General features: G+C 62.6%; 2 protein-coding genes across 24 annotated transcripts; one reads left to right on the top strand and one right to left on the bottom strand.

Moving 5' to 3' along the window:
- Positions 1 to 14: 14 nt before the first annotated feature.
- TMC8 (transmembrane channel like 8) lies at positions 15 to 11,638 on the bottom strand. Of its 12 annotated transcripts, none has more exons than XM_036835357.1 (16): positions 8,808 to 9,125; positions 7,946 to 8,099; positions 7,607 to 7,755; positions 7,111 to 7,260; positions 6,737 to 6,819; positions 6,071 to 6,207; positions 5,640 to 5,787; positions 4,977 to 5,147; positions 4,529 to 4,668; positions 2,940 to 3,063; positions 2,499 to 2,596; positions 2,134 to 2,317; positions 1,846 to 1,976; positions 1,598 to 1,756; positions 1,071 to 1,149; positions 15 to 574 (listed from the first exon to the last, which is right to left on the bottom strand). In XM_036835357.1, exons 2-16 carry the CDS (start codon positions 8,095 to 8,097, stop codon positions 317 to 319), a joined length of 2,163 nt encoding a protein of 720 aa, XP_036691252.1. In that variant the 5' UTR covers positions 8,098 to 8,099; positions 8,808 to 9,125; the 3' UTR covers positions 15 to 316. The 12 variants fall into 12 exon arrangements, 11 of the variants coding, with proteins under 11 accessions (XP_036691252.1, XP_036691256.1, XP_036691255.1 ...); XM_036835361.1 differs by lacking the exon at positions 8,808 to 9,125 and adding an exon at positions 11,196 to 11,638 and having other exon boundaries at positions 167 to 574; positions 7,946 to 8,287; XM_036835360.1 differs by lacking the exon at positions 8,808 to 9,125 and adding an exon at positions 11,196 to 11,638 and having other exon boundaries at positions 167 to 574; positions 7,946 to 8,219.
- TMC6 (transmembrane channel like 6) lies at positions 10,767 to 26,695 on the top strand. Of its 12 annotated transcripts, none has more exons than XM_036835351.1 (22): positions 10,781 to 10,940; positions 12,264 to 12,439; positions 12,921 to 13,054; positions 13,212 to 13,351; positions 13,524 to 13,619; positions 13,938 to 14,096; positions 15,402 to 15,507; positions 15,652 to 15,745; positions 15,982 to 16,239; positions 16,531 to 16,721; positions 17,606 to 17,750; positions 18,436 to 18,591; positions 19,043 to 19,197; positions 19,308 to 19,389; positions 19,620 to 19,717; positions 20,779 to 20,874; positions 21,127 to 21,202; positions 21,912 to 22,045; positions 22,186 to 22,362; positions 22,466 to 22,544; positions 24,934 to 25,001; positions 26,435 to 26,695. In XM_036835351.1, the coding sequence occupies exons 3-22, from the start codon at positions 12,996 to 12,998 to the stop codon at positions 26,499 to 26,501; spliced, it is 2,436 nt and encodes an 811-aa protein (XP_036691246.1). In that variant the 5' UTR covers positions 10,781 to 10,940; positions 12,264 to 12,439; positions 12,921 to 12,995; the 3' UTR covers positions 26,502 to 26,695. The 12 variants fall into 12 exon arrangements, 11 of the variants coding, with proteins under 11 accessions (XP_036691244.1, XP_036691246.1, XP_036691249.1 ...); XM_036835353.1 differs by having other exon boundaries at positions 10,782 to 10,940; positions 13,209 to 13,351; positions 16,108 to 16,239; XM_036835347.1 differs by having other exon boundaries at positions 10,783 to 10,899; positions 12,264 to 12,347; positions 13,209 to 13,351.
- The last annotated feature ends 378 nt before the right edge of the window (positions 26,696 to 27,073 follow it).

The following is a 27,073-nucleotide window of genomic DNA, read 5'->3' as shown; positions in this document are numbered from 1 at the left end:
AATTCCTGAGCACTGCCAATGGATGTGTATTTATAAACTGCATTCATGGGTTACTATACTAACATATTATGCATATTATAAACCATTCAACAAAAATAGAAACTTTTAAGGATTGAGATAAAAATATAAATACAAGTTCCCATATTTTCTTCTTGATGCCCCTAGGTGTATGCATCCCACCTTGGGGCACCCTGCTGGAGGGCCCACTGAGAGAGGCGGTGGTCACCAGGGGTCACGAGCGTGGGGCGAGGGGGCAGGAAGTGGGGAGCTGCACACGGGGCCCTGGGGAAGCTTCGGGCAGTGGTGGGGGTCGGTGCTACAGCTCCGAACCGCTGGGGAAGCGGCATCTACGGGCGGGGACCGGGACACCGCGCAACCCGGCGGGATCCTCAAGGGAGGGTTCCGGCCGGGGGTGCCTGGGTCCTGGGGAGCCCGGGCACGGGAATCCGGGGCACAAGGATCTCGGGCGCGAACCTCGGGAGTGAGGGGACTCAGGCCCCAGAGAGTCGCCGGAGCCCGGCTCCGGCAGCAGCCGCGACAGGTCATCCACCAGGTGCCACTTCTCCTGCACTTGCTGGGGCGGAAGCGGGGAGCGAGCGGCCGGTTTACGAGCGGCGCCTCCTCTCACCAGTGGCCGCTGGAGAAGCGGCCGGCCTCGCAGTGGCAGCTCCGAGGCCCCGCCCCACCAGAGTTTCCCCTTCCCCGCCCCCGCTACGGCCCCGCCCCACCAATCTCCCGCCCTATCCCTAGACCCCGCCCCGCCGGGCCATAGACCGCGCCCCTCCAGATCCCGCCCCAGCCCAAGGCCACGCCCCATCAGGTCCCGCCCCAGCCTGGCCAGAGACCACGCCCCCACGAGAGTTTCACCTCCTACCTCAGCCCAAGCCCACACTCCCATCCATTAAACCGGGTCCCCAAGCCTAAAGCCACACTCCTGTTGCGCGGCTCCCGGCCGGAGGCACCGGTTCTCTCCCTCCACCTTCCCCGCTTTTATCCGCGGCCTGAGGCCACACTCCCGACAGGGTCTTGCCCGCAGTCCGTGACCCCTCCCCAGTCCGGCGGACACTCACCCACACCAGTTGCTTCCGGAGCCCCCGGATGGCCCTCGCGCTGGCCTGGGACTGGGAGACGCACACGGTCAGGACAAGGCTTTGGATAGACGGGGATGCAAGGTCAGTCAGCCCCCTACTTCCTCCTTCCCTACCCCAGTCTCTTAAAAACCACCTCCCGGGGTCTTCTCTCTTCCACCTCCCGGGGTCTTCTCTCTTCCAGGTTCCTAGACACCGCTTTCTCTCTCCTCTCCTTCCTCCCACTGGTCGCTCAGCCCCTCTCCTCTAAATGGCAGTAAGAGTAACAACCGCGGCAGGCTCACAGCGTGTCTGCACCAGGCAACATGCTTCCCCAGTGGTCACTTAAAGTGCCCGCTTTACAGGTGAGGGCCTGAGGGGGCTGCCCAGGGGCACAGGGCAACCCCCAGGCCACCTGCCCTTGGGACCCTGGCTCCCTGCGACCTTGGGCTCTCCTTGTCTGGCCCCCAGATCCCATGAGACTGGCTGGGGGTGCCCCCTCCCTCGGCCCCTGCTGCCCTGAAAGGCACCTGAGCAGGATGAGGAGGGGGAAGCTGAAGGCGTGGGAGCCCAGGTAGTGCAGGATGCGCTGGCTAGGGGGTGGGAGCCGGAGGGCCACCAGCTCTGGGACCACCTGCCAGGGGGCTGAGTAGTTGGTGAAGAGGCCACAGTCCCAGGAGGAGCGGATGCTGGGGAGAGACCGCCAGAGGAGGGCCGGTGTCAGTGCTCGGGTGAGGAGCTGCCGGCCCGGCAGCCTCAGCCCCTCTGCTCCCCTCACCTGCTGACCACATAGCCCAGGGGCGCAGCGGCCAGGAGCAGGCCCAGGATGAGCACCAGCTGGAAGAAGAAGATGGAGCTGGAGGCGCGGAATGGCCGAGGGGACGCCCTGGAGTTCCTCAGCAGGGTGTACTAGGGAGCGAGCAAGGACACAGGGGGCGGTCAGCGCAGTGTGCAGATGGGAGGTGCCCGGCGGGGCAGCAGCAGGAGGTGAGGGCTGCTCTGCTGTTGCCGCTCGAGGTGCCCACACAGGTGCGGCCCTGCTCCCTCCCAGCCCCTGAGCCCTCACCTTCTTGATGTAGAAGGTGAGGAAGATGAAGATGCTGTTGAGCAGGGGCAGCAGGGGGCAGTAGAAGAGGCCCATCCAGGTGACCGTCTGTCCCTCCACGATGTCCAGCACGTTCTTGGGCAGCAGGAACTCCTCCCGGTCCAGCCAGGCCCAGAACCGGCCCGAGAACCGCTCCACCAGCAGCCTGGGGGAGGGGAGTGTCCAGGTACCCACCACCCAGAAGTGTGTGGACCTTGTGGGTCCTGGCTGTGGACCATAACACACTCACACGGAAACATGCTGTAGAACTGCTCATCCCTGGCTGTGGCCACTGGCCACGCCCAGACACGCCCACTCCACCCCCGTAGTGTCCCCACGAGGCTCACCTCCTAGGCAGGCTGACAAGGAAGGTGAAGGCCACCATGAGGAGGAAGTTGAAGATGCTGAGTTTGTACAGCTCCTCCCCCACCGAGTCCTCCCAGCACTGGTCAGAGGGGGCATCTGTCACTACCCTCGGTCCCCAACCGCCCCTCACCCACCCGCTGGGGGACTCTGTGGTCTGGGAGCCTTGCCTGGAGGCTGATGTGATTGCTAAGCTAAAACCCAGGCCTGGAGTAAGATTTGAGCAGACAAAGCCCACAGTCTGGGCTGCCTCTCTGCACAGTGCAGAATGTGATGTGAATGGCGCCCCCTGGAGGTGACTGCTGGGTGGGCAACTCTGCCCACAGCCTCTCACAAAGGTGAGACCCTGAGAAGGACGAGGAGATCAAAGAGGTGGGGCTTTGCAGAGGACAGGAGGGACAGGCCCTGATGGAGTCACCGGCCACCTGGTAGTCACATGCGTTGTAGCCGTAGGACTCACAGCTGGTCTTGTTTCTGCCGATGCACAGCACAGTCTGGCCCAGCGAGAAGCAGAACATTCCCAGGCTGGCCAGCTTCAGCACCACACACCTGGGGGTTAGGGGAGGGGGCGGGGACTGTGTCAGGAGAGGAGCCCAGGTACATGGCACATCTACTCGGGACACAGGTGTGGCTGACATCTGCATGAGCTCAAGTCTCTCCCGGGCCCAGCCCCCTCTAAACCCAGAGCCCAGCCTCCTTCCAAACTGCTCCATCCGTGGCGATGTTTCCCGAAGTGCGTTCCCTAGAATCTTGGTCTCCAGATGATTCACAGGAGAAAGGTTCTCTTTACATCAGTTTGGGAAACACGGCACAGTCCAGCCATCCTCCCCTCACATCCAGCTTGGAGATTCACAGGCACATACGTGCTTTTATATCATTAACGCAGGTGAGATCTTTCTTCTAAGGACTATTAATGCCCTAGTCCATTTACACTGTCCATATATCACAAACACGTGCATGCATACTCCTGAATAATATGTAACTGGATCACACAGGCAGGGTGGCCTAACCCAAAACGACTGCCTGCACATTATATCAAAGTGTGGACTTTCTTTTTTTTTTTTTACTTTTTGTCCACACTCCGCGGCATGTGGGATCTTAGTGCCCCGACCAGGGATCGAACCCTTGCCCCCTGCATTGGAAGCATGGAGTCTTAACCACTGGACCGCCAGGGAAGTCCCATGAAGTGTGGACTTTCAAGGCAGATGCATGGCCGGAGCCTGGCTGGGAACAGTGGTTCTTGTGTTGAGGAAGGCAGGGGTGGGTGGGGGCTTATTTTTATCTTTCATCCTTTTGAGCATTTTGAATTGTTTTTTTTTTACCATGTGCACGTGCTATTACCCATTCCAAAAATAAAATTTCAAACCAAACACAATCTGCCTCGGAGGGACGCAAAATGGGCTCCGGACAGCTTCCGTGCCAGGGAAGCCCAAGGAAAAGCAGGCCCTGCCAAGTGAGGGGTGGGTGGCAGACGGAAAGAGAACCTGGGCTGGAGCTGGTGTGTGTGTGGGGTCCTGCGGGTGGGTGGGTCCAAGGCAGGACCCGAGTCCTGGCAGAGGAGACAGAGCAGAGCCTGGGGGCGGAGGAGGGCTTGAGTTTGAACCTGCACCCAGCAGGCATGGGGAGCCTCCCTTGGCCACGTCGCTTGACCCATTCAGACCTCAGTGTCCTCATCTACCCAGTGGCAATGAGGATGGTCCCAACTTCACAGGTCACGTGAGGATATCAAGGTGAGGGGTGTAAACCCTCGGGGCACATGGGAGGGAGCTGTGTTCCTAGGTGGGTGATTGTGGTACCCAACGTCCCCTGGCAAAAACAGTCACTGGCTTGCTTTGGATGGTGGGGACTGGAGAACCTTAGCCCGGGGCCCCCCAGACTGTGTGTGGGAGCAGCTGCCTGCCTTCCCTTGCACGGGACCCCTGGTGCCAGGTGATAACCAAGATGGGCGGCAGGACACAGCCCTTCAATGCCCTCCACACTCCGTCCCACCTGTCACCCCCCAGGTGTCACTCACCAGATAAGGGTGAGGTTGACCTCAGTGTTGGGAGGGTAGTTTTCCAGCTGGACCAGGAAAACAAACAGCAGGGGACCCAGAAAGTTGACCAGGGCGATGACCCCAGGGGGCAGGTACTGGAGCAGCAGAAACAGGGACTCCTGTGGGGAGAAGCGGATAAGGGGGTGCCACGGGCTGGAGGGCCCCCAGCGGCTCCCCCATCCCCTACGACCCCCTCAAGTGTAACTCTGGTGCAGGCCCGGAATCTGGAAGCCCACGGATTATTCCCAGTGGCAGCATGGCAGCAGGGGGATATCCACAGGTAGAGCCTGTCTGACTTGGTTATGACCTTGGGCAAATTGCTTTAACCTCTGTGAGCCTCGGTTTCCTCTTCTGCAAAGTGGGACCATCCCGTCTCCTCCCCCAGGTCTGGCCAGGATTAAATAAATGCATGTCAGTTGCCTGGCACCTCCTTGTTGTCCTGCGAGTACTTGGTGGCCCAGAAGATAGCACTGATGGCCCCAACCACCAGGAGCCCGATGAGGATGTTGACCCGCAGGTAGGTGAGCAGGTGGCAGGCCCTCTGAACCCGGGTCTGATGCTGCACCATCAGCAAGTGACGCCCCTCCTCCAGCTCCACCTGTCATGGGGGCAGGGGCAGGGGCAGAGGCGGGTTAGGGCTGGCCCAGGTGTAAGGCGAGGGGGCTGGCAAACAGCCCCAGGTCGGTGTGCGTGGGGAGAAAGGCTGCCAGGCTCTAGGCAAGGTTGGGGTGACGCTGAGGCGGGGACAGACGGGCTGGTTTTATCTAGAGCACCCCCAGAGTGCCGTGCAGGTGAGCGCTCACACCCAGACACGGCACAGCCCCCGCCTCCAGCTGGAAAACCGTGTGTGCACACACACACACAGACACGCTCCCACACTCAAGCCACACGCTCACACACACAGTCCCACGTGCTCTCACACTCCCGCACACTCCCATCTCACACTCACGCACACTCCCATCTCACACTCACGCACACTCCCATCTCACACTCACGCACACTCCCGTCTCACACTCATGCACACTCCCATCTCACACTCACGCACACTCCCGTCTCACACTCACGCACACTCACGCACGTCCTCACACACCTTGAACTCGTGGCTGATCTCATGCTTCTTGATGGTGGCTGCCTCCTGCCCCTGGATGCGGAAGTCCCAGGAAGAGAAGACCTTGGCGCTGAGAGGCGACCTGTAGTCCTGGCCCAGGAACATCTTCTGCGGCAGCCCCTTCACCATCCTGGAGGGGGCAGGAGGCCAGGGCTCAGCCTTGGCTTGGCTCTGATCTGGGGTGGGAAGCCCCAGGCAGCCGTAGGTGCAGCCTTTGGCCTCGGCCTGGGTGGGGGGGTGGGGACACAGGAGCGGGGGCCCCGCTCCTGAGGTCTGCAGCTGGGGATGCAGAGTTCCGGCCCTGGAACCTCCACTGGCAGGGACTCCCTGCCAGCTTGGGGGTACCACGCCAAGGAGGGGTGATCAGGGAAGACCCCCCTGGAAAGGGGTGGAGGCAGGGGCTCTGCTCTCACCGCTGTAGAATCCCACAGAAGCAGAGGAGCAGGCAGGCCAGTGGGCTCAGGAAGTAGGCCAGGCGGATGCTGTATACTGAGCTGCTCTCAGGCCCCGCTCGGTACGCGCCGTAAAAGAGAAAGGTGTTGTTGAAGGCCTGGGGAGGTCAGACGATGACAGCTGAGCCAGGCTGTGTGCTAAGTGTTTTCTTGCTGTTAACACATTAGCTCTCACAGTAACCCCATCAGGTAGGGAATACGAGTATCCCCATTTCACAGAGGCTCAGAAGGGTTAGGCAACTTGCCTAAGGACACACAGTTTGGAAGAAGAGCCAGGACTGGAACACGGGAGCCCGCGCCGTAACCACCCAGTGGCTTCCAGGAATGAGGGTAGGGTGGTGCTTATCCCAGAATCCTGGACACTTTTCCCTTCTTGTCCTTCAAACCCCCACCCCAGCTGGGCTCTGAGGGCCGTGGGCACACGTCCATGGGCCTGGGCTGTGCACAGTGGCCTCAGCCTCTCTCTGACCCCACTGCTGACCCAGCCAGCCTGTCTGTGGAGGACTGTCTCCCTAGAAGCCAAAGTGCCCTTGGAGGGGTGAGGGTCCTCTTAGACTGGGGTTCCCTGAAACTAGATCACCATGTCCCCCAGCCTCCCTGGTCCATAGCCAGGACAGACCCACTCACCCTGCTGGTTAAAACATTCCAAAGTAGATTGTTGAACTTGGGAACACCAGTCTGGGGTTGGTGGCCACCAGGACACTGGAAGGCTGTCGAGGAGGGAGAGGGGTCCAATAGGGAAGGGTCCCCAAGGCATAGGTGAGACTCTGCCCCTCCCACTCCATAGCCTCCAATCTCAGGAGGCCTGAGCAGGGTCCTGAGGGCATGTCAGGAGGCCTGTCATGCAAAAGGCGAGATCGAGTAGAGCCTCAGGGCTGGACCCAAGCAGGACGATGCCCAGGGTTTGGACACAGAGGGTTGGGGCTGTCCCAGTGGACCAGGCCGCCCAGGGTTCAGGTGGGCTCGGGGGGCACTGTTCCCTCCGTGGGCCAGGCACTCACTGAAGTTCAGAGCAGGTCCTCTGTCAGGAGGGCGGAGCCAGGTCAGGGGCAGCAGGACGAAGCTGGTGGTCAGAAGTAGGGTCAGCAGGTTAAGCAGCAGCAGGAAGCGAAGAAAGGTGAAGTAAGACTGGATTCCGGTGCCAAAGAGGCCTGTGGGGAACAGCAGGTGGGTCAGGAGGCGCCGAGCCGTGGGCCCAGCTGATAACCTGAGGGCTGTGGGGTGTGGGTGACCAGCCTCACAGGGACCTCAGTTTAATGGCCAGTTCTGGAGGCTGGCCTGGCAGTACCTCTAACAGCCACCAGGGGTGCCATCATCCATCAAGGTTTGAAGGGTGGCTCTGGGGGCAGAGGGGGATGTGTGGGGAAGGCGGGGTGGGTTGGTGGGGGTGGAGGGGAGCAATGGCAAGGGGGATAATGCCCTCCTCTGGTTTCTAAACTAGACATTGAGACTCCAGAGAGGGGAGGCAGGAGGTGGGGATTGTGGTTCAGGTCCTACCCCCGATCTCGTAGAGAGCCCCCTCCCAGAGCCCACAGCCCCGGGCCAGCCGCCGTGCTGCCTCCCCCAGGCGCCGTCGTGCAGTCTGCTGCCTGTGATGCCACTGCTGCCAGCACGAGGTCTTCACCCCTTCGGGCTCCCGCAGCTGCCTGGGATGGGGTGGTGATGGGAGGGGTCCCTGAGTCACCCAGCATGCCCACCTGGCCAGGCAGAGCAGCGCCCTGGGCCAGGGAGTCTTCCCATTGCTGGTGATTTCCACCCCCCATCCAACAGGTGCATCCTCTCCCCACCCCCACTGCTCCTCCTCCGCTGTGTTCGGCAGGGTGCTCAGGCACCCACCGGATGAAGCGCTTGTCCACCATGGCGTAGGGCAGCACCCGCACAGGTTCCTGGGAGGAGCACAGCCGCTCCATCTCCTGCTCCCACAGCTCCTCGCCTGTCGGCTCAGGTTCTGGCTCCCCTGGGGCCTGCACCGACCACTGCCTCAGCATCTCTGTGATGGGGTTGAAGTTGGGGTTGTAACGCTCCCCCTCCTGGGAGGGGATGTGGGGTGGCTGTTGAGTGAGTCTCACGGTCTTGGCCCTGGCATGGCCAGTAATGAAGAGAAGGAATCCTGTTGGAGGAGATCTGGCTCAGTCTCCAGCCACATCTCAAAGCAACGTATGGCCTCAGTTTCCCCATCTGTCAAATGGGGAGAAAGGTCCAAAGGGCTCGGAAAGATGGGACGTCACAAACAAAGCCAAGGCCAGGTGTGGCCACAGTTAAGTGCGGTGGGGCCCAAGGCCCGCTCTGCCCCACCGCAACCCGTTACCAGTGGCCGCAGCCCTTCCCCATCGCCCTCTGGCAAGAGACAATTCCATGTGCTGATTCTCCCATCGGGAAGACCTCTCTGCCGCAAACCCCAGCAGTTCCCTGGATTCAGCATCCTGCAACACCTCGAATCTGGACGTGCTGGGACCTCCTCTGTCTTCTACCTGGTGGTCCAGATCCCGGGACTGGGTCCACCCCGGCCCCCCATGGAACCCAGATGGGGAAGCGTGGCTACAGCCCGCCCGTGGGAAAGGGAGGAAGGAAGGGACCTCTCTGCCCCTCAGCAGCGGTTCTCACCCCTCCCCCGCCAGCTGCCAGCAGCTCCTCGGCCTCAGTTCTCTCTTCCGCCCCTTCACGATCCCCCCCTCCCCCCACTATGCACCCAGCTCACCTGGGGACAAGGGACCAAGTCCCCGGAGGAGACCGTCCTCCGACTGGCTCCCGCCACTCCCGGCGGGGCTGCGAGAGAGCCGAGGGGAGGGGTCACATGACAGGAACCCCAGCACCCCTAGCCGTCGCCTCTCCGCACTCCTCTCTCCCCCACCTCCGGCAGTTCCTCCGCGCTCCACTGAGGCCCGCACTTCCTGAGGGGGTGCGGGGCGCCGGCGGGCAGCTGAGAGGCGCGGCGCGTGCGCGCTGGGCGGGGGTCGGGCCCTTCCCCTCCCCACGGGGCACCCGCGGCGTCTGCGCGGAAGGTCTGACCCTGCGGGGCTGCGGTCGGCGGGGCGCGGGCCCCGCCCCTTATCCGCCGGTAGCCCCGGCTCCGCTCGGCTCAGAGGGCGCCATAGTGCAATAACTTAGGGGGTGGGTCCGACCACTTGGGGTTGCTCGATTTTCAGAGGCCCTAGGCGTTATTTCTCAACTTCCCGCCTCCGTCTTTGGCACTTAAGCCGAAGCGGCCCAGCGTCTGGCCTATAGGAAGCGCTCAGGAACCGGCTGCACTCATGCCCCGCCCCGGCGACTTGTCTCGGCCCTTTCTCTCTCTTGGGACCCCCTGGGAGGCCCCGCGGTCCTGTCCTTCCTCCTTCTCCCTCTCCGCCTCCTTGAGGGCCCCCTCATCCCTAACGAGCTCCAGTGGTTTTTTGTGCCTCCCCGCCTGCTCCCCCTCCTGATTTTCCAGATCCCCCTGCCCCCCCCCCTGCTCCGCGCCCCATGCCAGGCCCCAGGCTGGGTGCTGGTGCTGGGCACACAGTGAGCATAGAGATAGAGACGGGACGGGAGAGGGGGGACGGACTGGCAAATGTACATGTCAATAGGAAGTGGCACATGCTCCAACAGGGTTCAATCCCAGAAGGCTCCCCAGAGGAGGTGACTTTAAAGTTGTGCCTGGGATCATGCAAGTAAAACGTGGCTGGAGCATGGGTGTGCAGGGCAGGGAGTAGTGTTGGGGGAGAGGTGGGGGCTGGGCAGAGCTAGTTCTCCAGGCTGAGGTGCCTGTACCAAGATCCATCCTGAGGTAACGACTCTCTATTTGGGCATCCTGGCTTGGCCCACCTGTCCTCCCCTCCAGGAGGGCCCTCTCCTTCCTTTCTGCCTTCCAGCTCACTTTCACCCTGCCCGCCTCTCAAGGCTTCTCCCAACCAGAAATGGCCCCCACCAGTGTCCAAATCCCACCCTTTTCTCAAACCCAAGGGTGACTCTCCTCTGGCCTGCCGGGCTTTTTCGAGGTCAGGTTTCTAGGTAGAGCTCCCAGGTGGACAAGACTCACACCCTGGCCGATGACACCCTGGGGGCTGACTGACCTCTCGGCCCGTTTCCTCATCTGTGAGCTAGGGTCATTAGTGCCCCCCTCCCTGGCTTGTGGGGAATAACGGAGCAAACAGCAACGGGGACAGCCCCTAAGTGTACCTCCTCTCCTCCCCACCTAGCACACAGGAAGTGTGCCGGAACTCTGCTGGAGAAACCACGCCCACATCGGGAGGGCGGAGATAACCCCGGGTTCTACCAGCCGGCTTGGGGCAGTTGTCGCAGGAGGCTGTGCTGGAGGAAGGGGTTACCCAATCTGGTCCTGCAACGCCCGCCGTATCCGTGTGGCTTTGCCGCATGGTGTTATTTTGATAATCGCCCTGGGAAGTGGGCGGGTCTGGAATCATTGTCCCCATTTGAAACTTGGGGAAACTGAGTCCCACAGAAATTGGCTTCAACCAGAGATTGGAACACTTCCAGACACTCGCCGCCTTCATCTTGTTCAGACCTCAGGGTGGGGTGAGAGGAGGGGTCGGAAGCTGGTGGGGAGAGGGCACAGTCGCCGAGGGCTCGACGGGGAGGGGAAGGAGGAGGAGCGGGGCGCGCCCCCCCAGCCGGGTCACGTGACCTGTCGCCATGTGGGCCGGGCTGGGCGGAGCAGCACTCTGGCCCCGCTGGGCCTGATACGGTCACAGGTCGCCCCAGGGCCCTTGGCCACTCCCTCCCTCTGACCTCACGACCCCTCCCGCAGCTGGTGGAGCCCAGACACAGTTCCCGGCGGCCCTCGCGGGGGACAGGTGAGCCGCGCGCCGGGCCCCTCCTCCCCAGCGCCTCCCAGGTCAGCGCCGGGATGCGGGTGCCGGGTCGTGGGTGGGGGCCGCAGCTCCGGGGCTTGGGGACGGCGCCCTCGTCCTCCTAGCCCCATCCAGTTCCCCTGCGGCCACCAGCTCCACCCCCTCTGAATCCCTTTGGGCCTCTGGGGCCACTGGGCACCGAGTTTCCTCCTCGGGTTCTCTTGGATCTCCCTGAGTTCACTCCCTGAGTTGACTCTCTCAGGGGGGTCCGGGCGGGGGACGTGAAGATCTCAGCTCACCCCAACAGGCAGGTGGCGGGCATCAGGGGAGAGGGCGGTGGTGTGTGTCTCTCGGGATGGGAAGGGGCGGGGAGGCCGGGTTTGCAGGTGGGTACCACTGGCGGAAAGTGGGCTTGTGGGAGACTGGCAGATGAGGGGTCCAGGGTCTCTCGGAGTTGCTGCCTTCCCTCGGCTCAGAGGCTGGGCTGCGGCTCTGACCGGACAGTAGCTGCTCCCAGAGGACTGGCTTCCGGCTGGGGTGGGGTTTCTGGAAACGGGCCCCACCCTTCCCCTCCCTACCTGGCTCACGGCTCAGGAATGGTGCACCCTGGAAACTCCTGCCCGACTTGTCCCTGCCTGGGCAAGGGTGCCAGCGTGCTGGGTACCAGGCAGAAGTCTTGGGCAGTGCCCAGATGCCAGTGCCCAGGTGAGCCCCCATCCCCCAGGCACCCTCTGAGCACCTTCCATCTCCCTGCTCCTGCCTCCTGGAGAAGGGGTGTGTGGGAGAGGCCTGTAGATCTGAACCTGGGAAGGTCTGTCTTTCCAGGAAGGAATTCCAGCTCTAGGGGCTGGATTGGGGGGCACACCCTCAGCCCCAGCTCCAGCTACTTTCCATTTCAGGCGGAGTCAAGAGTCCACCTCTGATCTCTCTCTGCTGGTTTCTCCACACTGTGCTCTTGTGAGAGAGACGGGGAGGGGGCTTGGACTCTGTGGGCTCAGAGACTGGACACCCCTAAGTGAGGGCACTGTCTGGGTATAGCCCTAGCGGGACCTGCTCTGTCTGGACACCCTGGCCTCGCCTGAGGAAGCCCTTGAGCTGAGCCAACTTTCCTCCGTGCTGAGTTCCCTGGGGGTGAGGGTAGGGAGGAGTGGGGGGGGACAGGGCAGACCGAGGGCTGGGCCCAGTCTTGCTGGGACAGAGTCCTGCAGGACTCAGTGGGTGCTTGGGAGCCTGCCGCCCTCGCCCCACTCCCACGGGCTGAAGAGCTTGGACAAGGCCACCCTGGTTCAGTTGTCTTGGGTGATGGCAGAGCCCGGACAAAGGCTGGACAAAGGCTGCCTGTTTAACGCCCAGCACCCCTCCCCCAGCCAGCTGCCCTGGCCTGCCCGGAGGTGATGGTGTTGGAATGTAGCGGAGTCTCTCAGGAGAGCTGTCGACCTTGACGCGCCCAGGTTGGCGTGGAGTGACTCCTGTGCGGGGGATGCAGGGTGAGGGTGGGGCGCAGCCGAGGAGGCCATCCTGTCTGCTGTTCTGTCAGACGCTGGTGAGGGTGAGGGCCCAGGCTGCTAGCTGTCTGTGGGATTTCCGGCCGGGAGGAAGTGCTGTGTGGTCACGGGCGGGCACAGGGAAGGTCTCAGCTGCCCTGACCTTTCTCACCCAGAGGGCGGCATCTCTGGGTCAGAACCCTGGGAATGGAGAACCTATCCACAGGCACCCCACCCGCTCCCCATCTCGCAGGGATGGCGTCACTGAGGAAGCCGGTGGGGAACTGCCCAGACTCCCCTCACTTCCTTCCTCCTTCCCTCCGGAAGGAGCTCCCCTTCAGTCCCTTCTGGCCTGAGGATTATTTGGGGCCACTCACTTGGCCATGCGTTTGGTGTTTGTGTGTGTGTGGATGGGGCAGGATGGGGGCTCAGGCAGCCTGGGCTGGGAGTGGCACCCCCCATGGTCCCCAGGGAGCGGGCAGTGGAGCTGGGTGCCAGGCTAACTTTGCTGTAACGCTTTCTGTCTCATCACATGGGCAGCGGGAGGCTCCTGAGGCTGTGTCCAGGCTCTGAGCTGCCCTACGTCGGCAGACTGGCTGGGGGTGGGCCGCAGATATGTCCCAGTCGCTGGCTTTTGTCCTCAATGTCCCTGAGACCCCACAGGACCCAGAGGAGTAAGTGCTCTGAGGTGGGGCTGGGGGGCTGGGATGTATCACCCCCAGGGAGAGGTGGTCTGGACCTCAGCCCTTCGGAGGGGGTAGGCTGCTGGGGCGAGGACTGGGTCCGCCGCAGCCTGAACTCCTGCCCCTTCCCCCATTCTCACCCCAGCAGCCAGGAGCCCAGCCCCTATGATGAGAGCGAAGTGCACGACTCTTTCCATCAGCTCATCCAGGAGCAGAGCCGCTGGGTGGCCGAGGAGGGGCTGGAGCTGCAGCAGAGGGTGCCGGGGGCTGGAGCCCTGGGGGCCTCAGGTGAGCCCGCCTGCCCTGGCCCAGGCCGGGTGCTGGGATGTGTGGGCCGGACACGGAGCCTCTCAACCTCTCAGGAAGGCCCTCCTAGCAGCCTGGGGCAGGGGGTGGGCAGGGGATATCTCCGGCCGGTGGTGTCTGTAGAACCTCTGGACGAGTCTTTCTTGCTGGGCAGGCAGTGACCGCCAGGCCTTGCTGGGGCCCGAGGGCGCCCCTGTCTACAGCACGGCCACACTCCGCATCTTGGCCAGCATGCCCAGTCGCACCATTGGTGAGTGGGACCCTCTGCCTTTGGACCCTGGGCTGGGCTGCGGTTTCCGGCGGGGATCTGTGTACCTCAGAGCCAGGCCTCTTGGGCTCTTACCCCACCCCGTCTGCTGCCTGGAGGCCCAGCCCAGCCCCATGCAGCCTCGCGCGTTCTAAAAACGACTCCGGAGTCGTCATGGGGATAAAAATATGCTCTTGGGAACCCGGTGGTGCTTGAGGTCTCTTATGAAAGAACTTTCCTGGGTCCTGGGAAGGAGGGGGGGGGGCAGCCCTTGCCTCTACATAAGGGGCGGCGCGTCCCCCTGACCAGCGGCCTCCACAGGCCGGAGCCGCGGCGCCATCCTCTCCCAGTACTACAGCCGCACAGTGAGGCTGCGCCGCAGGGCCGGCCGGCCTCAGCTCAGGGATGTGGGCCGCTCGGCCCGGCCCAGCCTCCGCCTGTACGACCTGGAGCTGGACCCCGCGGTCCTGGAGGAGGATGGTGAGTGAGGGGGGGCCGGAGCCTCGGTGGGGAGGAGGTCAGCAGGCCGGGGCGGGGGGGCGGGGGTGCAGTGGGCTGTCTGAAGGCCCCCAGCGGTGAGGTCTCTTTGCAGGGGTATGGGAGTGTCTCGGTGTCCCGGCCACTGGCGCAGAGAAGTGCGGGCCTTTCCGGCTGCACAGTGTTTGGCTCATGTAGGCACGCGCTCCACAGCGTCTGTTGAGCATTTGTAGTGTCGCAGACGCTGGTGTTGGCTTTGGGATGTGATGGTGGTAAGCAGACCCAGTCAGCTCTCATGCAGCTTATTGTCTGCCTTGTGAAATAGACAGGAACCAAATAAATGGATAAGTGGATGGTTAAAGCTCAGGTAAGGGCAGCTGAGGAAAGGCACGCCGCAGGAGAGTGTCACGGAACCTGTCTAGCCTGGAGCGACCCAGGAAGGCTTCCTGGAGGAAGTGACACTAGAGTCAGTGGGGCATGGGCAAAGGCCCTGAGGTGGGAGCCTGCCGGCTTGTCTTGAGTATCTGAGAGGCCTGTGTGGAGGGGCTGGGGAACAAGGGAGAGTGGTCGTAGGAGGGAGCAGGGCCCAGCTCACAGGTTGGTCTTCAGCCAGGTGATCTCTGGCATCAGTGCCCAGGGGCTTGGGTACTTCCTGGGTCCCTGCCTGTGTTTCCTCTCCCTGTTTACCCAAGGCCCGCAGCTGGTGGGTGACAGAGCAGTGCAGGGTGGTGTGGGCTCTGAGGTCAGGGTGGACATTCCAGTTTCATTGTGTAAACCATGCCAGGTGTCTGCTTTCTGGTCATTTTATATCTGTAAAGTGGGGTTAAAATAGCACCCCCTTTCCACGGTGGTTGTGAAGATGAAGGAAACGAGGACATAGGGGAGGGGCAAATCTCCAGGTCCCGCCCTCCCCTACTCACCCCACCAAGCCTTGGCATAGTGGGAAGTGGTGGGGGGACAAGGGGGACTGCTGAGTGGGGGGCGGATGGGGCTCAGGGGCATTGGGGGGTCAGAGCAAGATGCGAGTGGGGACCCAGGAGGAGAGTTTGGTTCAAGGTGGAGGGGGCACTGGGCTGGGCCTCGGAAGATGCTGGGAACTTGATCGTGTCCTGGGCTCCAGGGGGTGGAGGTGAGAGAGTGATGGCCAGTGGGGCTGTGGGACAGGCGGGCAGCACAGGGTCCTAGCAGAGAGGAGCCATCAGGCCTGGCCGGGCGGCAGAGGCCTGTGTTGCAGGGGAACGGCCGCAGTTGTGGGAGGGAGGGAAGGATGCTGCGGGGAACCCACAGGGCTCGCTCCTGATCCTGCAGAGAAGCGGGGCCTCCTGGTGAAGGAGCTTCAGGGCCTGACGGTGGCCCAGCGGGACCACATGCTCCGGGGAATGCCGCTGAGCCTGTCCGAGAAACGCTGCCTGCGGTCAGTGCCCCTTGGCCTCGTGCGGACCCCAGACCCACTCCCTCGGCTGGGCGGGGTGGTTGGTGAGAAGGGTCCTGAGCCTGCGGTGGGCGGGTGGTCCCTGGGAGGGAGTGGACCAAGCCCTGACGCTGCCTCTGCCCCCAGAGAGGAGAGCCGGCCCCCGAGGGGCAAGCGGAGGGCCCGGGGGCACCGTGGGCTCCTCTCCTGCTGCAGCCAGCTGCGCGACAGCTGTATCCTGGTAGGCGCCTCTGGGCAGCTGGGGGCGGGGGCGCTGAGGGGGCCACGTTTTCTCCCTCCGCGTGCCGCTCGTGGGGTCCTCTAGCCTTCAGCCTGGCTCTGGGTGTGATCGACCCCCCCTCCCCTCGCGGCTCCCCCTCCACTGCCCCTGCGCTCTAGGCCTGGCCCGGGGTCTGGCTGGGGACCGGCTCCCCTCTCCAGCCTCGCCTGAGGGCTGTCCTGCTTCTGTCCCCGCAGGCGTCGCACAACCTGGGGCTCGCACTGCTCTCGGGGCTGCAGGCCCTGATGCCCTGGCACTACGCCCTGAAGCGGATTGGGGGCCAGTTTGGCTCCAGCGTTCTCTCCTACTTCCTCTTCCTCAAGACCCTGCTGGCCTTCAACACCCTGCTGCTGCTGCCACTGCTGGCCTTTATTGTGGGCGTGCAGGCCGCCTTCCCGCCTGCGCCCTCGGGCTCCGTGCCCGCCTTCAGGGGCCTGGAGCTTCTCACCGGCGGGGTGAGGCTCGGTGGGGGCGGGCAGGGCACCACCTTGTCACGGCTTCCTCCAGGGACCCCCACCCCACCCCTTGCTGCGACTCCAGGAGGGGGGTGTCCTGGCAGCTCCAGGGTGGCCGCGGCCCTTTGCCCACCTCCGTGTTCTCCTCACTGCCCCTGCCCTGGCCCTTCCCCTTCTGCCTTTCCCCTCGCCCTGCCCCCTGGGCGCCCTCCATCTGCCCTCCAAGCCTGAGGGTGGGTCAGGTGCAGGGAGGGGGAGAGTCCCTGATGTGGCCGGGCGTCCTCTCTGCAGGGCCGCTTCACCCACACTGTCATGTACTACGGCTACTATAGTAACGCGACGCTGAACCAGCCGTGTGCCTCCCCACGGGATGGCGGCCAGTGCACTCCTGAGGCAGGCGGCCTGCCCTACAACATGCCCCTGGCTTACCTCTTCACCGTGGGGGTAGCTTTCTTCATCACCTGCATCACTCTGGTGTACAGGTAATAGCCCTCCACCCTATGACCCTGGCTCTGAGCGCCGTTGATCCACCCATGCATCCATCTGTCCATCCATCCATCCATCCATCCATCCAGCTACCCATCCATTCATCCGTCTAGCTACCTAGTCTAGCTACCTATCCATCCATCATCACTCCATCCATTCATCCATCCATCATCACTCCATCCGTCCGTCCGTCTATCAACCGTGCATCCACGGATCCTGCCTTCCTTCCATCCATCCATCCACACTTTCATCCATGCGCCCATCCACTCCACAAACATTTGCTGTGCTCTGCTCAGGACAGGAAGGTAAATGAGCTTGGTGCATGTCCTTGAGAAGCTTGCTGTCTACAGGAGAAGATAGGCCAATGAAGAGGCTGGGAAACTCCTGGTGTTATGTTGCTCAGGTGTTATGGAGCATAGGAGAGGAAGTCAGACCAGCTTCCCAGGGCGGCGGCACTCATCCCAGAGAGGGAGGTTAAATAAGGGTGGGCTGGAGAAAGGCCGGGGAAGGTGTTTTGGTTATCGGGAGAGGCAGTGCAAAGGGCCTGAGGTGAGCCAGCACCTTCTGCAGCCACGTCTGGGTGGGAGGCAGCCGGCCATGTTGGTGGGGAGTGGAGCCTGACCCCTCTTCTAGCCGCTTGTGGCCGGCGGCCTCCCCGTTGGTCAGGGCTGATCTAGAGTGGCCGGCGGTCCACACCAGGAGGCTGAGAGCTCTGGGCTAGAGGTGGGGCAGGGAGCGTGGCCGGAGGCCCATCCAGCGCCGGGAGGGCTCCTCTGAGTGGGTGGTGGGTTTTGGCTGCAGGGAGCATCCCATCAGTCTTCTCCCCGGCCTCTGTGCCTTCCGCCCCATCTCACCCTCTGCCTGCCTCTGCTTCTCCCAGCATGTCCCGCTCTTTTGGGGAGAGCTACCGGGTGGGCAGCACTTCGGGGGTCCATGCCATCACTGTTTTCTGTTCCTGGGACTACAAAGTGACTCAGAAATGGGCCACCCGCCTCCAGCACGACAATATCCGAACCCAGCTGAAGGTGAGCTGCCCAGGGGCCCTGGGGCCGCTGTCCCCCACCCCGTGTCCAGGGAACACCAGTCGGGGCCTGCTCCAGTGGGAGAGGGTTAGGGCTGCTCTCGGGCCCTCTCCCCGGAGTCCCAGTGTCCTCCGGCCCCCGCGGGAAGAGGCCTGTGGTGCACCAGCTGGCACGTGCTCCCAGTCCCCACAATAGCCCTGGGGTACACGTGAGGACACTGAGGCCTCAGTCCTTTGCCCAAGGCCTCAGGGCCAGAGGGTGGCTGGCCTGGGCCTCGCGGAAGGTCCTCTGCCTTTCTGGGGTTTCCCGCTGCGGGATTCGGGTCAGGGCAAGCTCACAGCTTTGACCTGGCTGATGGGCCCTCAGGGAGTGCCTTGGGGCTCCGGGTCAGCGAGGGGATGGCTGTCCACAGGCAGGACAGCTCAGGAGGCAGGGCTGGGGAGGGTGGGTGGGAGCGGCTGGGGCAGGCCTCAGCCTGTGGCCCCGTCCTGCGGTCTCCTGGTGCCTGGAGGGGCCCCAGAGCAGGGGGAGCGACGGGCCGTGGCCCCAGGGGTGGGTGGGAGGCGACCCTCGGCGTCCCCCGAGCCTCCCTGTGTGTCTGCTCCACGTGTCCCCGGGGGTGTGGTGCGTGTGTCTGCGTGTCTCCGTGCGTCTGTGCCGTGGGTGACAGGCCCGCTGCCGCCCCCAGGAGCTGCTGGCCGAGGGGCAGCTGCGGCATCGCCCCCCGAGGGCGTGCGGACGGCTGTGGCAGGCGGCCGTGCTGGGGCTCGTGTGGCTGCTGTGTTTGGGGACCACGCTGGTGTGCGCCCTGGCCGTCTACAGCTTCTCAGAGCTCGTGCTCCAGGTGCGGGGAGGGCGTGGGGGGTCCCCGCGGAGGCTCCGGCTGTGGGGTCAGACGCCTGCTTCGTTAGACTGGGCCCCCTGGGGCCCCGCACCCTCCGCCCGGGCCCTCCCTGCAGGCCGCTTCCCTCACAGGCCTTGTTCTCATTCTTGGTCTGTCTGACACTCCCCCTATTTTTCTTTTGTTTTCTCGACTTCTTTTGGTTTCTCTTTTCTCTTTTCTTCCCCCGACACCTGTGTTCCATCCCCTCTCCTCCCCCTCCCACCCCCCTTCCTGTGCGGTTTGAACACTGGGCCTGGGGTGGAGGGTGGCGTGCCTGCCACTTCCACCCCCTCCTTCCGCCCCGGGACCCCTCCCTGCGGCCCCTCCCCCATCTCGGGCCCATCAGTGGACCTGCCTCTGTCCTTGGGGCGCCTGTGGTGACCACTGACCGCTGGCCCTCCCCCTGCCGTAGCAGAGCCGCGTGTCTGCTGAGCGGGACGGGGCGCTGCTGGCCCTGCCCCTGGTGGTCTGCCTTCTCAACCTGGGGGCCCCCTACCTGTTCCGCGTCCTGGCCGCCCTGGAGCGGCACGACTCCCCGGTGCTAGAGGTGTACGTGGCCATCTGCAGGTGCGTGGCCGGATGGGGCCGCCACGTGGGGCTTTCTGGGGCGGGACCTCTGTCTCCCAGGCACCCCTCCCTCAGCCTGTGCACGCCCCCCGCACCCCCCCTTTCCGCAGGAACCTCATCCTCAAGATGGTCATCCTGGGGATTCTTTGCTACCACTGGCTGGGCCGCAGGGTGGGCACCCTGAAGGACCAGGTGAGGACGGGCCGGGCAGTGCTGGCAGAGGCGTGGGGCTCCCCGGGCCCCTCAAGAGGGTCTGCCCTGGTCCCAGGTTGGGGGTGGACGGGGTGGCCCCTCACAGCAGCCAGCCCTCACCTGATCTTACCTGGCCTGGTCTACAAGCATATTGGAGGCCCCCAGGTGGGCACGGGGAGCAGGGGTGGGGGGCACCAGGGCACTGGGGGCTGAGGCCGCGTCTATTTCAGTGCTGGGAGGACTTTGTGGGCCAGGAGCTGTACCGGCTCATGGTGATGGACTTCATCTTCACGCTGCTGGACACGCTTCTGGGGGAGCTGGTGTGGAGGTGAGGCCCCAGGGGCGGGTCCCTGCGCTCACCTCCTGGGCACCTGGGCTCCCCCTGCGGAAGGGCTCCTGGCATCCTCACCTGTGTGGTGGAGGTGAGGGTCACCCAGGCGGTTCTCAGGCCTCTGAAAATCAGGACCTGACCCCAGATTGGGGCCATAAATCTCTACGCATGACGGCTCTTCTGTAAAATATCGATAAACTGAGAAAAACATTTAGGAGACAGGACGTAACCTATTTTGAGATTGGAAAGGAAAACAGGTTTCAAAATGACGCATATGGTATAATCTGTCTCATACAAAGGAAAAAGGGGTCGGGAGGAAGAACAGAAGCTAGAGGAACATTTTCAGATGTCCTGGCTACGAGTGCTAGCATTGTAGGTGTCATTTCCTTCTTTCTGTGTTTTCTTTGAGAACATATGAATTTAATAATAATAAGATTTTAAAAAAGCCGTAAAACAGGGACTTTCTTGGTGGCGCAGTGGTTAAGAATCCGCCTGCCAGTGCGGGAGACATAGGATCGAGCCCTGGTCCAGGAAGATCCCACATGCTGCGGAGCCACTAAGCCCGTGCGCCACAACTACTGAGCCTGTGCTCTAGAGCCCACGAGCCACAACTACTGAGTCCGCATGCCACAACTACTGAGCCTGTGCTCTAGAGCCCGTGCTCCGCAACAAGAGAAGCCACCGCAATGAGAAGCCCGCGCACCGCAACAAAGAGTAGCCCCCGCTCGCCGCAGCTAGAGAAAGCCCGCGCGCAACAACGAAGACCCAACGCAGCCAAAAAAAAAAAAAAAAAAGCAGTAAAACATTTGATGCTGATGTGCTGATGTGCACATTTATACCTGGGTGTATCCGTACATGCTTAGAAAAAGGACGGAGATGAAGCTGGCTGCAGTGTGGACCCTTCAGGGTGGGACCCCAGGCCGCCGTCTCCCCTCTGCATCACTGGCACCCTGGCGGGGAGGGCACGGTCTTCAGCTTGGCGTGCGGGTTGGGGTGGGGACGAGGGTCCGTCTTGGGGATTGGCCCTCCCGCGTGACCCCAGGGGTTCTTCTGCCCAGGCTCATCTCTGAGAAGAGGTCTCAGAGGAAGGGGAAGCCTGAGTTCGACATTGCGGGGAATGTTCTGGAGCTGATTTACGGGCAGACCCTGACCTGGTGAGCATCTCCCACTTGTGTCCCAGTGCCTGGCCCTTGGGGAGGCTGACCGCTTCCCCCTGGGCCACAGCAAGGCCCAGTCCTGGGAATCTGGAGTGACCTAACCCCTCAATTCCCCAGGGACCCAGTCTCAGCTCCCCGGGGTCCCGACCCCGAGCCAGGCCCGGGTGGCCTTTCTAGGCCTGGGGAGCCACACAGGGGTCAGGACCCAGCCTCTGGAATGCAGCCCTCTCCTCTCCTTGCTCTCCTCAGGCTGGGGGTCCTCTTCTCCCCGCTCCTCCCCGCCATGCAGATCATCAAGCTGCTGTTCGTCTTCTACGTCAAGAAGGTAAAGATGCCGCTGGGTCCCTGGGAGGGCGGCGGGGCCTGGGGAGAGTGTGCAGCCAGGGTGGCCGCTGGGCTGGCAGATGCGGAGCCCTGACCCAAGGGGTGTGGGGCTGGCAGCCCAGGGCCACCCTCTGGGTCAGTCCCACGGGCCACAGCTGACCCCCATCCCGTCCCTGCATCACTGCCTTTGGCAGGCTGGGCAGCATCCCGTCAGGGTCCGTGGTCATTGCCAGGTGCCCATGTGCACGGGCCAGGGCTTGGGGGGGGGGGGCGCTGGGAGGTGCTCAGAACCAGGTCCTTCTCTCTGGTCCTCTGTTTCCTCCTCTGTACAACGTGGATGGTGCTCTGGGGGGCGCTGCCGGAGGTGACGTTGATAAAGCGTCGGGCACGGTGGAGACCTTCAGTCAGTGGAGGTGGCTTTTAGTATCAACCCTTTCACGTGCGGGTGACCTGGCCAGCCTGCCCGCCGTGAGCCTCAGTCTCCCCTCCGTAGACCGGGAGGTAGCCCCGCTGGCCCTTTCCAGCCTGTGGGCTCAGATTCTGCGTGTCTTCTCTGCGGGGCTGTCCTGGGGGCTCGGCTCGGGCTCCCCCTGCAAGCAGCACACCCCCAGCCCACTGCCGGCCTTGCCCCTCTTCCCTCTTGGAGGCCCCACCAGGCCTGGGGGAGGGTGGGTGGCAGGGCGGTGGCAGAGCGCAACCTTTGTCCCCAGACGAGCCTGATGGCCAACTGCCAGGCACCCCGCAGGCCCTGGAAGGCCTCCCACATGAGCACCGTCTTCATCTCGCTGCTCTGCTTCCCCTCCTTTCTGGGCGCTGCCATCTTCCTCTGCTACGCCATCTGGCAGTGAGTGGGCCCTCGGCCTCTGGGGGGCGGGATGGGGAGCTGCCCCCTGGGGCCGCTGTGGCTGGTGGCCGCGGTTTGGGTGGTGTGGAGGTGGCCTTTGTCCGGGCTGAGGGGTCAAGCCGCCCGCCCTCTTCCCCCAGGGTGAAGCCCTCGAGCATCTGCGGCCCCTTCCGGACCCTGGACACCATGTATGAGGCGGGCAAGGTGTGGGTGCGCCACCTGGAGGAGGCGGGCCCCAGGGTCTCCTGGCTGCCCTGGATCCACCGGTACCTGGTGGAAAGTGCCTTCCCCATCTACTTGGCGTCGGCCCTGCTGCTGTGAGTGCGGGGCAGGCCCGGGTGGGGGCCCTGGTCTCCCTCCCCGGGGCTCCTGCGCGGGGGGGGGGGGGGGGGGCCCAGCCTGAGCGGCCGTCTCCCGCAGGGCCGTGATCTACCTCAACATCCAGGTGGTGAAGGGCCAGCGGAAGGTCATCTGCCTCCTCAAGGAGCAGCTAAGCAACGTGAGTGCCCCTCGGGCTCCCACCTCGGGGACGCCTGCTGGCTCACACCCGCGGCCCCTCCACGCCTCCCCCCCGGGCCTGGGCTGTGGGGAGGGCTTGTTTGCCAAGCGAATCGCATCGATTAAGATGCGTATCTTGTATTAATCGGAGACGTAAGCTACAGGCAGCCAGCCTGCCCGTCTGCAAAGACCCCGCTGGGACGAGGGCTCTGGTGGTGCTGCTCCGAGCACCCCCCTCCCCCTCCCACATACCCCCTGGAGGCCGCCCAGCCTTGCCCGCAGGCTGTCCCTCCCTCCCTGCGCACTTACTGGGCCTCCCATCACCTTGAGAGCAAGTCACTGCCCCGTAGGTCAGAGTCACCTGGGCTGGCGTTTCCCCAGACAGGAATGGCCTTTCACCTGGTCCTGTCCTCCCTGGGTCTGGGCTGGCTGCTCAGGGGCACCTGTCAGTGACAGCGGGTCTCCCCTGAACACTTGGTGGGCTCTGACCTCATCCCCAGGGCCCCAACCTTGCCCCCAGGGCCCCGACATCACTCTCCCCACTGCTGTTTTTTCTTTTTTCCTTTTCTTTCCCAGTTTCTCACTTGTGTACTTAATGCTTGAGCCCACCTTGGGGCCAGCTGGTGCCTGTGTCCGCTAGGCGGTCACGTCAGGGCTGGTGGCCACCAGCCACTGTTCGTTAGAAATGACTTGGGGGTCAGCTGCTGGGTGTCAGCCGAGGCAGGACGGGGCTGGGGTGCAGCTCGCGTGTGAGTCTTCTGCTGGCTAATTGGTGCAGGGACTCTGGGTCAGGTCTTCTTGCGTGGAAGGATCCCCTGGGGACAGTAAGGCAGTACAAGGTAACCCCTCTCCTCCCCTTTCACAAACCGAGGGCAGGGCTCAGGCTGGGCATTTTGGCTGAGGTACAGCTATTGGAAGTGGGTTTTTCCCAACCGGCTCCTGCCCTACTGTGTAGAGCTTTGGGGCCTGCAGTGCCCCGTGGTGGTGGGAGGCACAGCAGCATCGGGAGGGGAATCCCAGCTCCGCCCGCCATTCCTCTAGGAGCTGAGGGACAGTTCCCCAGGTGGCCCTTGCTGCAGGCTCTGTCCTCCCAAGGCCGAGGCTGGCCCCGGTTCTGAGTCTTTGGGGCCACACTTCTGATCTCAGCCTGCGCTCGGAGCATCTTTTCTCTGGCCTGGGCAGGTGGCTTACTCAGGCGCACGGCCCTCTGTACCCACCAACTCGATGGAGAGAAAGCGGGAAGGTCTCTTAAGGAGGTCCCACCTCGTAGGTGTCTCAGCGCCTTCGTGGGTGAGCCAGGGTCCCCAGTGCCCAGAACGCATCCTGACAAAATCGCTGTTTTCTCTTTGTGAAGACTCCCCGCAAGGAATCCAGTCTGACCCCGGGGTTTGATGGGCCCTGAAATCCGCCTGATGTTTACTGGGTCCTAGACTTAAAGCTTTATGTGCGTTTTCACAGTCAGTTGTCGAAAGACCCCTGGGTTGGCCAATACCTGCCCCAAAGACGTCTTTGTCCTAATCCCAGAAGCTGTGAATATGCCATGTTACTTGGCATTGGGGTTGTGGGATTAGGGTCGCAGATGGAATTACAGTTGCTAATCAGCTGACCTGGAGGTGGGAGATTATCCTGGATTATTCGGGTGGGCACGATGTAATCGTAAGGTCCTTAACAAAGGAAGTGGGAGAGTCAATGTCAGAGAAAGAGGTGTGAGAAAGACTTGACTGGCCATTGCTGGCTCTGAAGGAGGCCATGAGCCCAGGGATGTGGGCAGACTCAGAAGCTGGAACAGGCAAGGAAAGATTCTCCCCAGAGGCTCCAGAAGGAACCAGCCCTGCTGACTCCTTGATTTTAGCCCACTGAGACCCATTTTGGACTTCTGACCTCCAGAACTGATGTTGAATTTGTGTTGTTTTAAACCACTAAGTTTCCATAATTGATTAGGTCAACAATAGAAAACTAATAAAAGCCCCATGACACAGACATTTGTATCCCTCTTTTACAGATGGTGACCGAGGTCAGACCGAGGTCAATTTGCCCAAGACAGACTAAATGTCAGGGCCGGTTGTACATTGAGTTAGGCTGGGTAGGCAGCCCTCACTGTGCAACTGATCACATTTCCCTTTTCACCTTGGCCACTAGGAAGCTTAGATGCATATATATGTGTGTGTGTGTGTGTGTATATGTGTGTATGTATATATATATATGCCCACTGCTTGGCTCTTGGTTTTTCCTTGTCCTTGTTTGGTGCCTCTGTCCCCCTTCTTTAAACTTTTTGTGCTTGTGATGTCAGACACTCTTTGTGAGCTACCCCAAGTGCAGTCTGGAACAGGGCACTTCTGGACGGACACATGATGGCTGTTTTCTCAGCCTTTGTGTTCTGGCGTTTCTAGGAGGGGGAAGACAAGATCTTCTTAATCAACAAGCTTCAGCGTATCTACGAGAGGAAGGAGAGGAGCAGGTGAGGGGCCCTGGAGGGGAGTGTGTTGGGGAGAAGGAGTGGGTACTGCACAGGGAGGCCTCTTTCCGCCGGTGGTGGGGAGGGAAGTGGCTGCCGGCCTCCCTGGGTGGCCCGCAGCCTCTTGGGACTCCCCTGCCCTCTTTCCCCACCTTTCCTCCTCAGGTGTGTGGGGCATTTGGGGGAGGAGGAAAACAAGTTTGCTGAGAAAGGAAAAAAAAGAAATGAAGGAACTGTGTGCAGGGGGCAAGGTGGAGCTGGGGTCTCTCACGCCCTTTCCCTCCTCTCTGCCACCCCCATCTTTTTTTTTTTTAATATTTATTTATTTTATTTATTTTTTGGCTGCGTCGGGTCTTAGTTGCGGCACGCGGGATCTTCGTTGAGGCATGTGGGCTCTTTTGTTGTGGCGCGTGGGTTCCAGAGTGCGTGGGCTCTGTAGTTGTGGCATGCGGGCTCTAGTTGAGGCACGCGAACTCAGTAGTTGTGGCACGTGGGCTTAGTTGCCCCGCAGCACATGGGATCTTAGTTCCCAGACCAGGGATCGAACCCGCGTCCCCTGCACTGGGAGGCGGATTCTTTACCATTGGACCACCAGGGAAGTCCCTCTGCCACCCCCGTCCTGATGGGTCGGGGGTCAGCCTGGCTGGCCTTCTCCTCAGGCCCCTGCCCCCATTCTCCCCGTGAGGTGAACACCCCCCTGCCCCGAATGCTGCTGCCTCAGCCCCGGCTGCCCTGGCGCGGGGCTGGGGCTGCTCCTGTGGCCGCACGTCTCACCCTTCAACTGTTACCTGCGGTTGAGCCCAGGGAAGGGGAGATGAACTCAGACATCTTCCTGCTGCCTGGACAGACAGGCCACCCACGGGAATGCACACACACCCCTCCTCGACCCCCGCCCGGCCAGGTGGGCCAGCTGAGGTCTGCAGGTCGAGGCCCCTGGGGCTCCCCGGCCCCGACCCCAGGCAGCAGGAGCCCCCAGAACGAGCCACCTAACGAGACCCACTGCCCGCACCACTCCCTCCCTTGCCAAGGCCTCCCGGTGGTGAGTCCCGGCCTCGTCCGGCTCCCTCCCTTGCCAAGGCCTCCCGGTGGTGAGTCCCGGCCTCGTCCGGCTCCCTCCCTTGCCAAGGCCTCCCGGTGGTGAGTCCCGGCCTCGTCCGGCTCCCTCCCTTGCCAAGGCCTACCGGTGGTGAGTCCCGGCCTCGTCCGGCTCCTTCCCTTGCCAAGGCATCGGTGGTGAGTCGCGGCCTTGTCCGGCTCCTTCCACTTCTCTCCAGAGCCTTTCAGCCCGGGGAGGCCTGGAAACAGCTGAGGAAGGCTGCTGGGGATGCTCTGGCCTCGGCTGCGCAGAGGGATGACTGTGGGGCTCCTCAGCCTCCCGAGCGAGGCCTGCGCTGCCCAAGGCAACAGGGCCCCTTGCTGACTCCCCTTTCTGGCAGGGTTGGTAGAACCGAGGAGGCCGTGACGCCCCCGGCCGTATTCACAGACGACTGGGATGCCCAGTAGGACAGCGCTGGGCCCGGCAGCCCGGGAACCCCGTCACCCTCGGTTCCCATGGACCTGCAGGCACAGATGCTGCCTGGAGATGGCCCCGCTGGGACACGGGGAAGGTGATGGGAGTCTGCAGCCCGTCCGAGGCTGGAGCACCCCCAGTGGACCCTGCTCAGGACTCTATTTATCCTGATTAAACACGTTGTGCAAAATGGGCTTGTCTCGTGGGAGTCCGTGCTTATGCTCAGGCCTGCCCAGGTGCACGTAGGTACAGCCCGTGGACGACCTCCAGGCCGAGGTCATGGGAACTTCGGCCTCGTGCATGTGCCGCCCCTTCAGTTTCTCCCTCTGGTTCTTCAAGGCTGCTCTCCTTGCCAGGCCAGGGCCCTGCGGCCTACCAGATGCTCCGAGGGGCCTCCCCTGGTGCTGGGCTCCTCATGAAGCAGACTCTGTGCGGCTTCAGTGTTGAGCGCAGGGCGCCCTCTTCTGGCCCAGCCCCCGATGGCAGGGATGGACCGCGCTGCAGCTTCAGGCGCTGCCCTGCCAGCCTGTGCCATGCTGGACAAGTACGGGGTGTGTGGAGGGTG

The sequence above is a fragment of the Balaenoptera musculus genome, chromosome 20 (assembly GCF_009873245.2).
Source record: "Balaenoptera musculus isolate JJ_BM4_2016_0621 chromosome 20, mBalMus1.pri.v3, whole genome shotgun sequence".
NCBI lineage: Eukaryota > Metazoa > Chordata > Mammalia > Artiodactyla > Balaenopteridae > Balaenoptera > Balaenoptera musculus.
Note: the sequence above shows the minus strand (reverse complement) of the source record. Positions and strands in the feature narration are given on the sequence as shown.